General features: G+C 21.2%; 2 protein-coding genes across 7 annotated transcripts; both read right to left on the bottom strand.

Annotated features, from left to right (window-relative positions):
* Positions 1 to 278: 278 nt before the first annotated feature.
* Positions 279 to 6,155, bottom strand: LOC122720786 (fatty acyl-CoA reductase wat-like). 3 transcript variants are annotated; one of them, XM_043947761.1, is made up of 9 exons: positions 6,076 to 6,155; positions 3,745 to 4,106; positions 2,965 to 3,213; positions 2,721 to 2,866; positions 2,488 to 2,597; positions 1,267 to 1,462; positions 836 to 1,093; positions 500 to 757; positions 279 to 409 (listed from the first exon to the last, which is right to left on the bottom strand). In XM_043947761.1, the coding sequence occupies exons 2-9, from the start codon at positions 4,063 to 4,065 to the stop codon at positions 322 to 324; spliced, it is 1,626 nt and encodes a 541-aa protein (XP_043803696.1). In that variant the 5' UTR covers positions 4,066 to 4,106; positions 6,076 to 6,155; the 3' UTR covers positions 279 to 321. The 3 variants fall into 3 exon arrangements, with proteins under 3 accessions (XP_043803696.1, XP_043803697.1, XP_043803695.1); XM_043947762.1 differs by having other exon boundaries at positions 6,046 to 6,133; XM_043947760.1 differs by lacking the exon at positions 6,076 to 6,155 and adding an exon at positions 5,890 to 6,026.
* A 1,790-nt stretch (positions 6,156 to 7,945) lies between these two features.
* On the bottom strand, positions 7,946 to 18,838 carry LOC122720664 (5'-3' exonuclease PLD3-like). Of its 4 annotated transcripts, XM_043947485.1 has the most exons (13): positions 18,374 to 18,550; positions 13,676 to 13,742; positions 13,457 to 13,586; positions 12,999 to 13,238; positions 12,752 to 12,924; positions 12,291 to 12,639; positions 12,075 to 12,209; positions 11,717 to 11,908; positions 11,496 to 11,624; positions 11,256 to 11,395; positions 9,963 to 10,128; positions 9,722 to 9,863; positions 7,946 to 9,630 (listed from the first exon to the last, which is right to left on the bottom strand). In XM_043947485.1, exons 3-13 carry the CDS (start codon positions 13,571 to 13,573, stop codon positions 9,434 to 9,436), a joined length of 1,980 nt encoding a protein of 659 aa, XP_043803420.1. In that variant the 5' UTR covers positions 13,574 to 13,586; positions 13,676 to 13,742; positions 18,374 to 18,550; the 3' UTR covers positions 7,946 to 9,433. The 4 variants fall into 4 exon arrangements, with proteins under 4 accessions (XP_043803420.1, XP_043803421.1, XP_043803419.1 ...); XM_043947486.1 differs by lacking the exons at positions 13,676 to 13,742; positions 18,374 to 18,550 and adding an exon at positions 18,703 to 18,838; XM_043947484.1 differs by lacking the exons at positions 13,676 to 13,742; positions 18,374 to 18,550 and adding an exon at positions 18,557 to 18,693 and having other exon boundaries at positions 7,947 to 9,630.
* Between the last annotated feature and the right edge of the window lie 180 nt (positions 18,839 to 19,018).

Here is a 19,018-nt window from a genome sequence, read left to right on the forward strand (position 1 = left end):
AATTGTTTAAATAACAAATTAATATTGAAATTGATTATTTTTTTCTATATTTTTTTCTCTTCCTTTCTTTATTTTTTATTTTTTCGAAATTACTTAAGTTATTAAAATTATCCAAAAAGATAGCCTTACTTTCGTTTATAAATGTGAGTTCAAACAAACTTAATTTTAATTTATACTTGATGAATGAAAAAAGCATAGGTATTATAACTGATGTAATAATATATATGCACGAATGTACAAATATATTACCATGTACGTAATTGAGTGCACTCGTTATATATGTATAAAACACATTTAATATGCAAATTAACATATATCACTTCAAAAGAAAAAAGATATAATTAACCAACATATTCGCAACAAGCCATATGCAAGAATTAATTTTAACACTTGATGACTCCAGTATAATCTGTAAAGCAAACATTCAACATGGACTATTATGAATTATTAATTATTAGAATTAAAAAAAAGAATTAAACTGGTTATTAATTAAACTTACCTTTGCCATTTAATGCGCGCTTGTGGAAGAGTGTCTAAAGAATCTTTTATGAGATAAATACGAAGTCCTCGCACATATGTTCGAAAATAATGATCCCAATCAACTTGAGTAATATCACAAGCAAAATTTTCGCGATCTTCCTCTGACAGTTTATTTATTAACACTTTAACATTATCATTTGCAAATTTCCATTCTTTGACAGTAAAATAATTAATTACACTCATAAATTTATGTATCTTTTTATAAACTTTTAACATCCTTTCAAAAAATAAAATTAAAAAAGAGGATAAAAGAATAAAAAAAAATGAAATAAAGAAAAAAATAAAAATTTATTACCTAGGTTGTTTTCCTAAACAAATCATGACTGTGTCGACTAAAAGTGCTGGCAATAAATGTAATAAATAGACATAGATCAAATGAATAATCTTGTATTTGTTATTTCGAAAGCTATAATACCACATAGCTCTACTGGTGGGAAATTCAAGTCCATATTTTTCAGATAAAATTTTCAATTCATCATATGTTATAGGATTATCGTTTGAAACATAATTATAAACCGGTATATCGTTTTTTTCTTTTTTATTAATTGTAGATCTGTAAATGTAAATAAAGATTTAAATAAATAAATCACGTATGAGAAAAAATAAAAAAAAATATTATGAAGATTGAAATTAAATATTTAAAAAATAAATATATATATAAAAAATAATAATAAATTAAATAATAAATAAATAAATATATAAAAAAATTTAAATTTCGCATCTCACTTTCGACGATCCGCTACATCCCAAGCGGAAACTATTAAAGCATTTACTGCTAAATCTCCAGGAACGACGTTGGCCTGTATAGATCCATCGCAATGAATCGATCGTAAAATTCCGGTACCAGCTCCAGCTGCAACACCCGTTGGTCCGTATAGATTATCAATCCATCCTTGTACTGGTTCTCGATATGTTGATATTACTGAAAATTCAATACAAAAATCAATTATATTTTATTTATATTTGACCAACATTCTCTTTCTTCTTTCTCTGTACTTTCTTTATACTTCGTAATAGATATGTTGCTATTTTCATATCAATTTTTTTCCCATTAATTTTATTATATCTTATTTCTATTTAAAATAAATACAATATGAATCAAAAAGTATTATATTATACTCATTATTATGTACAAAATATTATATTTATAAGACACTTTCAGAAGTATACACTCTATATAAGTCATTCATTTCTATAAATTTAATTTTAAAAGCCAAAACAAATGCAAGAATTGGTATACAAAAATGTCAGTTGAAATTCATTAATTTTAAGTTATAAACAATTAAAGTTTGCCTTAGATAAAACTAGACAGAGAAAAATTGTTTTGTTTCTATTACACATTGTATTCTATTATATTCTGTTTCCATTTTACTTCATCTAATGTAAACTTAATTGTTTGTAATTTAAAATAAATAAATTTTAACCGACACTTTTGTATTTATTTCTCTAAAATTAATTCTTTAAAGATATTCCATGAATATATTTATATGTTATACATGCAAAATATCTAAATATAGTAAATTTCATCTAAATATATTAAATAAAAAAAATCTATGAATTTTTTAAGATAGAAATTATTTAAATTTATAAAAAAATATTATTGTGCAATAATAGTTTTTCTGCAGATTGACGCATATGTTTATAAATAATGCTCTTCATTCATAAAAATATTAATTGTGTAAAATTATATATTCTTTGAAATTATTAGACTCTTATTTGAAACTTATTCTTTTATATTATTTATAGTTTGAATACATATTTGAATAAATCGATTTAAATAAGACATATATATATACAGAATATGAGAAACAGAGAGTTAAGAAATTTCATATGATTGAAACAAATTAAAAAGACGATTGGAATGATTAGAAAATGATCATTTAAAATCATTGATTTATAATTTAGAATTAAAATCATTTAAAATCATTATATTTATAAATTACTAACCAATAGCAGGTCGAAATATTCCAATAGGCAATTCGCCGGCCTCTTTCACAATAACACTTTCTGCTATTGCTTTTGTGAAAGTGTACGTATTCGGCCATGCACCTAATAATCTGTAGCAGTTGAATTATTATTTATTAGCATAAATAAGTACAATGAAAAAAAAATGAACAAATTGAATATAATTTTGATTATTTCGAATCTAATTATTATAATTGTTTGAAAAAATTTCTTACTTCGGAGTAATATCTTCAATCAATTTATCATCCATGTAATCAATGATTGTTACTAATTTGTGTGCATCCATTGGTGCTTCATATATTTTTTCTTCGATAAGATCGTGCGGGCAATTGGCATATGCAGTCGATACATGAACAAATGACTGAAAATTTGTTAAATTGTTTTACAATATAATTATAATTCTAATAGATTATACATATAGACATTTATTTGTACACATATGTATACTTTATGACTTACCTTTAAATATGATATTTCCTTGCAAAGATCTATCATTTCTTTGGGACTACGAACATTAATAGGTACAGCGAGTTTCATTTTCTCGTCAAATCTGACCGTAGCCGCAACGTGAAAAACGATAGAAACTTCTCGCGTTATCATTTGTCTATCCGCGGAAGACAACCCGAGACCAGGTTGAACACAATCTCCGGCTATCGCAACTATTTGATACCGAAATTTTGGATGTTTTTCTTTTAATTTATTGAATAGCTAAGCAAAAAATTGATCATTAATAATAGTTTTTATATATACGATTGATCTTTATAATTTTAAATTATGAGTTTATTAGTTTATTTATAATTTTACACATAGATATATTATATTATACATATGATCATTATAAATATATGTATGTACGTATATAGATATATGTATGTATGTATGCATGGATCATATCTATGAAAGAATTAACTATGAAAAAAATTGCAAAGTTAGAAGAGATATGAGATATTAGAAAAATAATGTGGTATATATATATAATTGATAAATAAATAAAGAAGAAAAAGAAGAGATCGTAATTAATCTTGTCGAAGGAAAGTGAATGTCACAATTGATACGTAGTGTCGGAAAGAAAAATAGTGCTTGGAAAAATATTTAGTCGAAGAATTTAATAAAAAGATAAAAGAATTTAAACAAGCTCTATAAAAATGTAAAGAGATGGAGGTGATAAAAGATAAAAAATGTAGAAAAATAAAAAAAAAGAAAAAAGAAATAGAAAAGAAAAATAATAGAAATCCTTACCGGATCATCAAAAAGTTCTTCGATACGTTGATGCATATCTTTGCCTTTCTTCGGACGTACTAACATATAGATAAATGAAATTCCAGGACATTCTCGGAGGAGCTTTTCTATCAGAATTTTGCCCATAAATCCGGTGCCACCAGTAACGAAAATGCTTTGTCCATTATAGAAGTTTTGAATAGGACTGAGTGAAGATTTTTCCAAAATCAAATCACAACGATCACTTTCAGTCAAACATTCCATTGGGCTATCGTTTATTTTACAACTTTTATCTGATACTATTGCTTCTTGACCACACGGTTCTACCAAAACTTCCACCATCGCGTTCGTCGCGTGACGTTTCGAAATAAATGATTAAACAACTAAAGAAAACAAATCAGAAAAGAGAAAAAAATTAATACGCGTAATATTACACGTCGACTGTAAGATGCTAATCTGAAATCTACTATTCGTTCCACACCGCAGTTCGAACTCTCGCGGTTGCTAGTGCGAGAGAAACCGCACATATCGTCATGGAGTGAAAGTTGATCATGAACTTGGTCGCAGCGTCTTTTACTATGTTCCAAATTCAAATCGAAAGTCATACTGCCAATCGGCAGTTTGTCTTTATCATTTCACTATAAAAGACCGTTCCAAATTCGATTCTACTTATAATTCTAATGTAATATAATATATTATACATTATATATATTTCATAATTTTATAATATAAATGTTTAAGATAATCTTTAAAAATGCTATTATGCAAAATTAGTTACATTAGAAACATTTTCTTTTAGATCGTTAATATATTTCTTTTTATTTTCTTGATAAATGTTAAAATAATAATTAATTTCAAAAATATTAAAAAAACTGTATAAAATTCTGTTGAATTATTATCTATTGAAATATACAATAGATCACAAAATTCATTCATTTTCTAGAAACTCCGTTTTCAGCATTTAGAAATTTTTGACATATATTTTCATATTTGTTGACCAATTTTTGACATTTGATTATGGTAATCTCTTTTTTATAAAGATGGAAATCAAATAATATAAAAATGAAAATGTTATTTGAAAGAAGATATTATATTTGATTCTAAATTTCCTCATAAAATTAGAATTTTAAATTTTGATTATAATTAACTAATAATTTATGAAATAATATGTATTTTTTCTCTATCATTCTTGAAGTCAATGGAGATGTTTCGCTATTATGGAAAAGATTATATTTAAAGAAATACTAGTCAGTAATGATATTCATAAATATATATATAAATTATATTAATATGTTTTGTAAGTAAACTTTAGAAAATTATTATAGATATTTTTTAGAAGATTATTATAGATTATTATAGAATATTCTGTTTGATATAAAGAATTTCAAAGCTCAAAATTTTATTGCTATATGAAAAGTTAAATTAATCTGCGTCATAGTTTTATTGAATTCCTATATAATCATCTCATAATCAACCGTTATGTCGAATCGTCACAATAAATATCCTACTTATCAAACTTGTTCGTAAGTTTTCGATGAATATATCTATATATATTTCAATAAATAATAAACAAATACATTTAAACGATTCCTTCCTGCTCGACACGAATTTTAACTGGTAGTAAATTCATGGTGAATGTCTGACGAAGAAAGTCATGATTGAAATACAACTCTGACATAAATTAAAGTTGATACCGATTCAGGAAAATAACTTTTTATATTGATATACCATATACATCTTACATAGAATTTCACCCTTCTGCTTCATGACATGTTTTTCCATTCCTTTTTCTTTAATATTATTTTTACGATATATGATTATACGAAATGAAGATCATATTACTTGTATTGTATTTTAGAATCATTAAAAAAAAAAGAACTGAGCTAAATACTGAATTGTTTTAATTTTATTCTTCATTCAATATTTTGTTTTACATATGTACTTTATATGAAATATTTCTATCATTAAACATCGATTTCTATCGATTATAGATTATTAATTAAATGTTGTGTCTGTATAAATAAAATAAATTTTACAATTACTGATTTGAATATACTTTTTTTTATTCAATTCTATATAGTTTATATTATAATAAAATCAGGAATTAGTAAATTTATACTAATGATATTATTTCATAATGATAAATTATCGCACAATTTCACTGACCTTATCTGTAATATTTCACGAAATCAATGTCCACACTTTCAAGATATTAAAAAGACAGCACCAAAAAATTAAAAAAATAAAAAAGCATAAAAACGGATAAAAAACGAACAATCAAACGATCGAATGAAGAAAAGAACAAACAAACACTAGATATACCTTAAAAACTTTCTCCTCACGTGAACCTACCGATTTTTCTCTTATGCCACCTCGAGTATTTTGCAAGCGATATACCTCAGAATTGTCACTCTTGGCATCGTCAGTCTTGCTTTTCTTTTCTTCTCCTTCTACTCTGTTTCATCAATTGCCCCTTCTCTTTACCCTTTAACTCTCCTTCCCCTTCCTTAATCGTTCAATCACACCCGGTCCCAGTCAACTACCTCTTTTCTCTTATGTTATTTTACCTTTCATTTCTCTTTGATATTTTTTGTTCCTTTCATTTTATTTGAGTTATTTTTGCATTTCAATTCAGATTTTTTTAATCCCTTAATATCATATATGCATAAGTGAAATTTCATTTTTGATCATTTTTTTATAAAAAAAATATTTTGAAAATAAAAAAAATTTCTCCTAAAAAATCTTATTAAAAAAAAGAAAAGAAGAAAAGCTTATATATACCTAAATTAAATGATTTCAAAATTATTATATAATATATTAGTGTTTCATAAATTATAATCAATCATTAAATCGTAAGTCAATATTTTTTTCACTTATCATAAAAATTAATTTTTTTTATTTGTTTAAATTATTTATTTTAATTTTTATATTTTTATATGCAATTTTTTATATAATTTTCATTTTACATAAAAATGTACACTTTTTTTACACAAAAATTAATTACTATTATTTTATATAAAAATATCAAATTTCGAGCTTTTAAAAATCTTATTTTTTCTAATATATATATATATATATATATATATAGAGAGAGAGAGAGAGAGAGAGAGAGAGAAAGAGAGAGAAAGAGAGAGAGAGAACATATTTATTTTAATTATATATAATAATTTTTGTTATTTATAGAAAATTCTGTTACTTTATGTAGTATTTTCTAAACATATCTTTTTTAAAAGATATTTTATAATAAATATTGATTAAGAAAATATACTTTTACTACGAGTATATATCTCGTTAACATATACATGAAATATTATAATAATCCTCTTAAAATAATGTTAACATATAAACAATTTTTCAAATTGATATTAATAATTAATAATATATTAATAATATAATATTAATTATTAATAATATATTATAATAATATATTATTGTTATGGAAATTTGTATTTTACAATAAAAGATTTTGCAATAATTTTTCTTAATATTTATTTCTACCGAAGAAAATAAATTTCTATTTTTTTCATTTTAACTCAAATTTCGATTATTATTAAAAAGACTTTTTAATTATTTTATTTATTGTTTTAAAAACAAATCGAATGATAAAAATATTATTTTTATTAATAATATTATTATATTAATAATTAATATTTCAAAATTTTTAAAAAATAGAAATATATAACGTAAAGAAAAATTTTAAAAACTGCAATGTGAATAATAGAGAAGATTAATCAGTTATTCTATTTGTCGCATTTTAATCATAAAATTCATCAAATTTATTAAAAAATGTCAGAAAGTTTATTAATATTATAAATAATTGTTTAACAAAAAATCAAAATGAAAATATTAATAAAAACATTACACTTATTATTGAAAAATTAAAATTAAGAAATAAAAAGAAATAGGAGAAAAAAAGAAGAGAAAGCACAAGAGAAACAAGAGACTTAATATAGAAATAATATAGAAATAATAAAGAAGATTTCGATTATCTGAAATATTCATTTCAGCATTTGAATATGAAAATTCGTATATATTCATGTGTTTCAAAATAATTTAATAATAATTACTAAATTCACAATTAGATATCTTAAGTACGAAACATTCATTAATGAACAATAATTTCTGCAAATATCGCAAAATTTATATATATATATATGACGTGTCTTAACAAATAAATAACAAATATCTTGTTATATAAATTTATTATAATATCATAAATCTTTTTTTAAATATATTGAACACATATCTTTCATTATACATATAATTTATTATAATATATTTTTTATCTAACGTTTAAAATAAAAAGAAACGATTAAAAATGAATCGCGCCATTATTCGCTTACGCGTACGTTTTTTCTGGTATGTGACGTACTCTGTGACAATCTGCTTATTCAGCTGAAGAAAGAATAATAACCTCCTACTAGAAATATTGCTTCGTAATATTAATAATTAATTATTAATAATTACACAGATTAATTATTATATATATTTGTATATTGTATATTATGTATAACATTACGTATAATACATAATAATATATTTTTCTATAAGAATGCATAAAATAAAAATCCGAATAAAATATATGTATTTAGGAAAAATGGAAATAATTTGTATAATAAATGAGAAAAGTTCGTTTGAAAATAGTTAATGAAAAGAAAGATCCAATGACGAATCAAGATCCAATGCGAATCATGATATTGTGCGTTTGAAAAGAACTATATTTCGTAATAGATAAACAAATTAACATGATTAACGTGATGCAAACTAACATGTTCTGTAAGCATATAATTCGTCATGCAAATTCGAATGTAGCTGTGAAAAAACACAGCTTTTTGTCACGATTATCAGGCTATTCTTGTGGAATTATGTGTATTTGCACACGAAGATGAATACTTTTTAAACGTTATATGAGCATACTAGAAGCTACTTTTTTATAATCAGATACGTCAATATAATTTGCATATTTACGATACATTTTATATTTTATATTTGCAAAACATATAATATTATTAACACATAATAAATGTCACAGATTCATGCAATTTTTCTTAATTAATAATGTATAAAAACAAAAAATTATAAATATTAATTACTACAATATTTAATATCTTTTTAAGAATTATACATATATGGACGGAACATGGGGCACTGGCATTAAAACGATTTTTCATAGAAGACATTTGCAAGGTCACTTAAAGCAAGGCACACAAACGTCCGTTATGTAAGATTATTCTTATAAGCTTAAGATTTCAGGTATGTGCGTTTCTCATAATTTATACATTTATGTATGACGGATATATACATAGAAAGGAAAGAAAAAAAAAGATAGAGCATGCTTGCACGTAGATGTATATATGATATATACGCGACTGCATATATATATATTTTCAAAGAAATAATACCAAAAGAGATGGTAAAAAAGAATGGAAGAAGAATGTGTCTGTATTTGCATGTATGTAATGTACACGGAACAAATAAAACGTCAGCATGAAATTGATATTTGCTGAATATAGATAATCGTAAAAATGTGCGTAAAAATAAAAAAAAAAAAATAATAAAAAAGAGAAGAAAAAAAGTTTAATATTTATCAAAAATGGAAAGTCTAGAAATTTAACAGATTCATCTCTAATTATAAATATTAAGCATCGAAAAATGATTTTCATTTTTTTTCGTTAGGCACGTATAATTGTTAATGAAATCATTGACGTTATCACGCTAATATGTAACGTGCTGATGGTAGATAATAGTCATCTTCAATAGTATTTATCTGTCGTTCTACGAATGGCAAACTTCCATTTAGAGAGTAGGAATATTCAGAATTCCAATCACGATGAAAAATATTTTCCAATTGTTGCCTAAGATTATCCAAAGTTTGATCGCCGATTGTCTCAAATACTGTACCAATACCTAACACATCAATAACAAATTTCATATATTTTATTATTGATTAAGTAATAAAATAGAATAAGAGAAAAGAAAAAACAAAAAAAATAATTGCCTGCAGTGTTTATGAAATAATCGCCAGACCAATTGCTTGTACCTATATATGCAGTTGCATCAGTCACCATATACTTATTATGATTTACTCTTGAAAATGGTATTTTATCAAAATCAGGATTAGTAGGAACTACAAATCTTTTCTGAAAAATAAAATCAATATAAATGCAATATCATGTAGAAGATATAAGTATAATTGTATTATAGAAATATACGAAACGTAAACATATGCAAAAACTGACCACTTCGATTTTCACACCTGTGTAACTATCTGTCAATTCCACAAGAGACTTCAAAAAAGGAAATTCTAATTTACTTGAATATTTCCATGATGATATTAACAATCGTATATGTATTTTACGTTCGATTGCTGCAGTTCTCAATGCATCGTCTATTATCGGCCAATACCTGTATCATATAGATAAAGATTAGATAAAGAGTCAAATTTGTAATATAGAAATACTTATGTGCAAAATTAAAGAAACATTTTCGTGCAAAAATTGTTGATATTTAAACTATTATAATTTTATAAAAATAAATCATTTTAAATTTATATGAATTAAATTTTTTTAAAAATTAAATTCATTTTTTGTTACATAAATGCAGTGCGAAGTTTTTTTTCTAAAATTTTAAAAATTTTACAGAGTTCAAAAATTTTTTTTGCGATTTGTTTAAATATTATTTCCTATAGAAAAATCTTTCCTTTACAACGAATTCTAAAAACTGAATTTACGATTTTTTTTATTGTTTTATCGCACTTTAAATGAAAAATAGATTACCGACCATATTAAGTATAATTACTTAAACAAATATTCAAATTAAACACATAATTAAGTTTAATAATTTATATCTTTGTTAGTTATGAACTCAAACTTGTTTCTTTTGATAGATTTTAAATATATATATATTATAATATAATATATATAAATATATTAATATATTAATATATAACATAAATATATTAATATATAATATAAATATATTATATATTAATATATATATACAACTTATTTAATTAATTTAATTATTTAACTAAGTTATTAATACATATTATTATAACATATATGATTAACATATATTATTAATACATATATGATTATAAATTTGAAATAAAAAAAATAAAATGAAATCGCAATTTGTAATTTCATTATAAATATGTGGACTTAATATTTTACACGTTTTATTATAAATTTTTAAATAAATTTTTAATGAATGATATATAAAAATAATATTTATAAAAAAAGAATATTTATATAATCATTTTTGATTTTGCTCTCGTTTAAAATTTAGTTTTAGTTTAAAATAATTTTAAATAAATTATGTTGTGATTATTTTTTATAAAGTTATAATAGTTTAAATATCAGCAATTTTTCAATGAAAATTTAATTTTATTAATTCTGTGAGTATAATACATATAAAATATTATACATGCATACATTCAATTTTATGTACTCATATTTATTAATATAAATAAAATATAAATAAAAAATAAATTAACAAATATATCAGTAACTATAAAATTGATAAATACGTACTTTATTTTAGGTGTATATACAGTTAATGGAAAATAATCCATTACAGAAATATAAATAAATTTCTCTGCTCTTTCGATACAATAAAGAATAGCATCCACATCATTGGTTCTACCTTTGGGCGAAAATGGTGGAGGTGAACTCTAAAATATAGTGTTATATAGTACAAATATTATTTTTTTTTTTTTTATTTAAAATTAGATTTCATACTGAGTACTATTTTCATAGAAATATCACACTTACAGCAACAAATGCTTTATACTTATTGTTCATATAACTAAAGTTTATTGGATTCTTTAAATTGATTTTTGTATTAAAAGTGTCTGGCCAAACAGATGGTATTTTACCATTTTCACCTACTGTCCAATAAATCTATAATATATTGTAAAAATTTTAGTTTTAATTTTAAAATATTAATATACAAAAGTATTAGAAAAGAAATAATTTCGATGTAACTGACTTACATCGAAAATTTTGGCATAATCGTTTGCCAGGCAACTGCAATTTAAAATGGTTAAACCAAGCTCTTTTACTTGTGAAAGTGAACGCCAGTCCATATTCGCGGAACCTACATATAGATGTGTTCTGTCAATAAGCCATAATTTTGAGTGAAGTACTCCTCCTCCGAATAATCCCGCGAAGTTTAAATTTTTAACCTATCGAAATTTTATTAATATTTATATAACAACATTTAGATAAATTATTAGTGTCAAGATGTATCTTATTATTAAACATTAATAAACATATATTATTAAACATAATATCACAGCTTGTATATCTACTTTGGAATGTATCTTCTTTTTTTTAACAATTCAATGTTACCTTAGCGTGTGCTTTTTTCATCAAAATCTCTGTATTAATGTTCGGACTAATTTGTGATGGCATATTTTGCGTTATTTTCAACAAAATCTTTCGATCTCTTCCCGCTTGGAGAAGCAAACGAAAAATTTCTTCGCCCTAGAACAATCATATAATTGAAAAGAAAATACAACCTTTAAGTTTAAACTCTATTTATTTACTCTTTATTCAGTTTCTTACTTGTTTTGCAGTATCATCTGAATATACATCTTCTCTTTTCATAGTCCAATAAAACGATGCTATTTCTATTTTTTGTTGTGCTAATGAAATAAGTTTGATCCAGGAATCATAAGTATTATCAAGGAAAACAGTGTTATTTATATAATTCATGCCTATTGGTAAAGTTTCAACAAAAGATAAATTGCAGCCTTCCATGCAATTAGAATCAATATCTAAATCCGTATCATTTAATGCATATTTATCTGCTGCATGATCTAATAATGGTAATAAAACAACTAGCACAATCAAAATTAATATAACTGTGATTGGAATGCAACTTGGCTTACACCATCCTTGAGCACCTCCCCATCTGTTTCGATAACATATAATATTGACATAAGTAATAAATCATTTCTTTTTTTTTATCAATTGTTTTTTATATTTTACTAAAATTGAAATTTATAATAAAAATATATACTAACTTTCCATTCATTATTGAATCATCTGCATCGTTTCTTAACATAAAACCAGAATGATCCCATAATTCGAAATCATCATCGGATACGATATTATTACCAGCAGAATTACCATTATTTTCACTACCGCTGGTATATTTTGATGAATTCAATTCTAATCTAGCATTTTCCGAAACTGTCTGTGATAAAATTTTATTTTGCATACAGAATAAAAGCGTTTTAAATAAAAGAAAGCTTACGTAATTGTACATACAGATAATTTATGTTTAATAAGAGGTGTTCTGTTTTTACGATGTGGTAATAGAACGACAATATCCTGATCTTTGTCTTGATCTTTCATATATTTTGAATAAGATTTGACTGTGGTAGTTCCTTTAGTCGTGGAAGAAGCTGCCAATCGTGTTGAATCTTTATCACTCTTTAAATATTTGGAATATGCAATATTCCTTACATTATTGTTTCCACCGTATGAAATATTATGCGTATTGTTTACCTTTTAAATCAAATTTTATCAATTAATAAAATTATGCACAAGATAATTAATTAAAATAATTAAAAAATTAGTTAATAAATGGAATATATAACAAAAGAAAAAATATTTCAAATATATATACATAAGCGTATACACATAAATTTACAAACAAATAAATTTAAAAATAAAAAAATAGAAACAAAAGAAATTCTCGATTTATTTAATTCTATTAAACTTACTTGTACTAAAATATGACAAGCTTGAGATGCGATTTGAAAAAGACCATCTTGTAAATTGTGTCCAGTATGTTCAATATTTTCGGAACGGTTGCTTCCTTTCCAAGTAAAAAAAGACATTGCGATGCATTTACTATAAATTAAAAACAATATTTCTATAAAAAAAATTACATGCTTGTAGAACAAGTAAAAAAAAAAAATAATAATGAGCGAAACATTTACAGTAATTTTACAGTAATTTTCAAGTTGGAACCACAATAGCGTCAAAAAAAATGAAGGTTACATTCATCTTTATAAAACAATATCTATCGTTATCTATTTTTGTTATTTACTTTTGTTTTACAACAAATAGCATAACATCCATTTTTTTAATTTTTATGTTGGTTAAAAATATTTATAACCGATTTAAAATATGTATGATTATATATATATATATATATGAGTATCATGTTACTAGTATTAATATCAATTTCAAGTTTTTAATCAATTATTTTTGTGATTTTTTTTTAAATTATTTTCGAAATAAAAATAATTTTAAAGGATTGAAAATATGATCTGCCATAAAATAAATAAATAATATAATTATTAATTTAAATAAATAAAATTATCTCATTATTTTTTATTTATTCGATTAGTATTTATTCATTTAAAATATTATTCATTGAAATAACAAGAATAAATGAATGTTTGTTTAAAGAGAAATCGACAAATATATGTTCGTTTCACACAAACAATTAAGTATTTATAATAAAATATTGAGATTAAATTTAATAAAAATATACCGTAATGAAAAAAATCTTCGATAAAATTTATACACATATAAATTCTAAACGTTGTATACGTTAATCTGTCTTCTTAAGTAACTACTTAGAATGTATTTTACAAAGTGAATAAAGTCGATCGAAAAATGATGTTTGCTTCACAACGGACTTGCGCTCAAAAGCTTTCTATGACCTAAATAGTCTTTTTAAGTTTCAAAATAATATTTTTTCACATTGATATTAATCATTTTATTTTTTTTTGCATTAATTTTATTAAAACTTTATTGGTAAATGAATTATATTAATTTTTAAAAATTATATACTTTATAATTATAAGTTTTCATTGTTTTTTTTTTTTAAATAGAAAAAAAATAAAATGTGCATTCCACTTGACATCTATACTATATTTGATGAAATGCATGAGAACATCTTAAAAGAATTGTTAAATTTTTCTTTTTTTTGTTTTTCTTTCAATAATTCTTTTATTATCATTTTTATCGTATTTATTTGAACTTCAAAAAAAACAAAAATAAAAAAAAATGGAAAAAAAAGAAATTGATAAAAATAAAAAAAAATAATTTTAATAATATAGAAAATTAATAATTAAATTAATTTTAATAATATGAATGGAAAAACTCATAATTATTATTAAATTTTTATTTATAATTGAATATTATCAATAATAATAAACTGATATTGAAAAAATTCTTAAAAATCTATACATTTGCTATTTTTATATGTATAAAATTTTAAAGAACTTGTCTTATACATTTATATATATGTATATATGTTATATATAAATATATATGTTATATGTATATAAATATATAAATATATAAATATATATATATAAATATATATATTATATGTATATAAGTTTACTTCAATATTATATATTAAATAATCAAAAAGAAACAATACAATATTAAATAGATCAAATATAGATAATAATTTGTTATGTTTATAAAAAATTTTTGTTAAAGAAATAAAGATTTATGAAATTCAAAAAAATATCTATTTCTATATTTAATAAAATAATATTATGTATGAAATGAAAATCATTACACGATCCAATATTGTGAATGATTTTAAATATATAGAATGTATCTATTTCAACTATATTTATTTACCATTCAAGATATATATTGATATGTATTTATTTAAATAATTTTTATGTTTCATAATTTTTTATTTATTAATAAAATATTCCAAATAAATTTATTTGAATAATAACCAAATATATATATCACATATATACGAATTATTATAAATTTATTAATACAAAATTATTAAAAAAAATAGAAAAATTCCATTTATCTTATAGCAATTCTCATAACAATCTTGAAAATATTTTGATGCACATAAAATCACGTTTTATTTCTATTTAATAGAAAAGAAAAAGTTGATATCAACATATATATATACTATATAATAATTTTAGTACATAAACTATAAATACATAATATATAACTATACATTTATAAAAATGCAAAATATGAATACTTATAAACAATATTATCTATAATATTAGTTAAAAAAGAATCAATTTATTCTTCTGCTATTATTGTTTAAGAAAACACTGTCGCTGTTCATAACTCAAAATAACTAAAAACAATATATTAATAATAATAAAAAAAAAAAATTAATAATAATTTATCGTTGTTGATATATAAAAATAATATATAAAAATATTTTAATGAAAATAAATAAAATATTATGCATTTATCCTTAAAAAAAATTGAAGTATAATACGCATCATCTACAGTTATTCACAAAAATATTCGAATATTTCTTTTTTCTTTTCTTTTTTTTCTTTTTTTAATGATCTATACATCTTTTTTAATTATAGAAAAAATGAATTCAAACTTGTTTTTTTCGATAAAATATTTATTATATTTTATAAACATAAATAATTTAGTTAACTAACTTGACAATAAAATAATATTAAAAATTAAATATTGAAATCATAACTATTTTTCATATCAAAAAATATTCGAACTCTTTAAAAATTTATAGTTTATAAATATAATATAATATAAATATCTTTAAAAATTTTAGTTAATAAAATAACTAAAATAGTAAATTTTTTAATAATTAAATATTAAATTAATTAAATATTTGTTTTTGATATTTTCTTAATTAATCATAATATTTTGAATAATCAAAAATAATTAAGATATTATATCAAAACTATTAGATCAAAAATTATTTTTTATTAACAATATATTTTATATTTTATTTTTATTTTAAATGAATTTGTTATTTTAATGTATTATATATTTTATATATTTATGTTTTTTAGTATGTATTATAATTTTTTATTCATTCAATGATCCAATTGTTTGCATGTGGATGTCCATGTAACTGCATAATATATAATATTTGTTAATTTAATTCGATAACTTAAATATGAATTGTGAATATTTTTGTACAAATAAAAGTATTTTTTTTTTTTATTTCTCCTATAATACTCAAATAACAAATCAGCAAATTTTTTTGAGATTTTATATACAAAATTATATTATTATAAAAAATTATTACATTTGATTTTATAATAGAATATATAAAATAAAAAATTATTTAATCTGATTTATTGTTTGAAAATTAAAAAATAAACCAAAGAAAAATACATTTTTAATTTACAAGAATATTCAAACACATTGTAATTTTGAGTTATCATAATTGAGGAATCTTGTATAAACATTCTCATCAAACTATCGATAAAAAATAACAAAATACACTAAAGAAAAAGAATAAATGGATTTATCTAAATTAGGAATAAAATATACAGTATATTATTAAAAAATAATTTTAATTAAAAAAAATACTTAATTTTTAGATTGCTTAAAATATATTATAGAATCAAAAAGATATCAAAATCATATTTAATTTTTATAAAATTTGCTATTTTATTATAAATTTTTAAAGAGTCTGAATATTTTTGTGACGCAAAAAATAATTGATTTCAATATTTAATTTTTAATATTATTTTATTAACAAATTAATTAATTAAATTATGCTTATATTTATAAAGGATAATAAATATTTTATCGAAAAAAATAAATTTGAATTCATTTCTTTTATAATTAACAAAGATATATAAATCATTAAAATTAAACATATGTTAGTGTCCGAATATTTTTGTGAATAAATATATATATAACACGTGATAGCAAGAGTTAAATTTCATTTCATGTAAATGAAATACTGATTAATCTTAAAAAAAATAATTACTATAATTCCTGAAAAACTAATTTGACTGATATCAATATTGTTATTGATGCATGTTATATTCGAAACGAATAACAATTTTATTTATATTTATTATATTTATATTATATTACATTTCATTAATTCCAATTCTTAATATTCTGTAATAAATAAGCATTTTTTTTCGATCTGTAAAAATAGTGCAAATAAAGGACTAAATATAATATATTATATATAATATAATGTATAAGTATATAATAAATTTTGTTATCGATTTGTTGAATAATAACATGTATGAAAAATTAACTAAATAACAAATGTAAATAATTACAAAAATTTTATTAAATTTTATATTATATATTATAGAAATAAGCATTATAAATAATAGATATATTTTATCCGAAACATAGGAAAATCATAGTTTAAAAATTACTTCAAAAAAAAAATTGTATTTATATTTCTTATATTATATTTATTATTTGAATATAAGTGTTTAAAAATTGTATATGCGTTGCATATACGAAATATGGTTAGGTTAGATTAGATTATAATTTTTTGGAAATATATATATATATATATATATATTATATTATATATATATATATATATGATATATAAAATATTATAAATATAAATATAATATATATAAAAATATATATAAAATATATATAAAATATATATAAAATATATTATATAAAATATATATATATATTATTTTAATCAAAGTTTTTTATTTACATAGGGGAATGAATGAAGAGAAGGAAATCCATCCATCTAGAATATTTAAAAAATCTAATCTAATCTAATCAATTTATCGCAATTACAAATACATTTATAATTTCATTTTTAAATATTTATATTCAAATAATGTAATAATTTATACAATATTTTTTTTATAACTTTCAAATTGCAATTGTTTCATGCCTTAAACAAAGAACATGTTACTCACGTTCCTTTCTTCTATACATATCCAAAATTTCGCAAAATTGGTATTAAGATCACCTTTTATAAATAATTGTTCAAACAAAATTTACCAAAAAAAAAAAAAATTGAACAGAATTTATATCAAGCACTAAATTTTTAACATTAAATTTTCTATTGCTTATTTTATTTTTTGTAAATGCATTATTACCAATTTTTTTGCCTTTATTATGATCTTGAACCAATTTCTACGATATTTGTATGAATTTTTTACAAATCAATAAATCAAATTAATAAATGTTCATCACTACACTACAATGTAACAATAAGAATTTTTTTTATACTATATCTAAGCACCAGTTAATATCAAATTATATGAAGACTAATTAAAAAATTGAAATAAATCAAGTTATTGTTTTTTATAAGTTTATGCTTATATATATTTATAAACACAATTTGTATAAAGATTCATAAATCAAATTGAACAAAGATAATAGGAAAAAATGTAACATCACTTAAGACAAAAGATAATTCAAAATGGTGGACACTGCATCAAACATGCTAAAAACAGTTACATGAAGTTTTTTACTATATTTTTTATATTTTTTACTATATTTTTAAAATAAAATAAGTTATAGATCAAATAGATTATCAACAGTTATCAAAAATTTCA

Source organism: Apis laboriosa, unplaced genomic scaffold (genome assembly GCF_014066325.1).
Source record: "Apis laboriosa isolate Shangri-la unplaced genomic scaffold, ASM1406632v1 scaffold1321_cov151, whole genome shotgun sequence".
NCBI lineage: Eukaryota > Metazoa > Arthropoda > Insecta > Hymenoptera > Apidae > Apis > Apis laboriosa.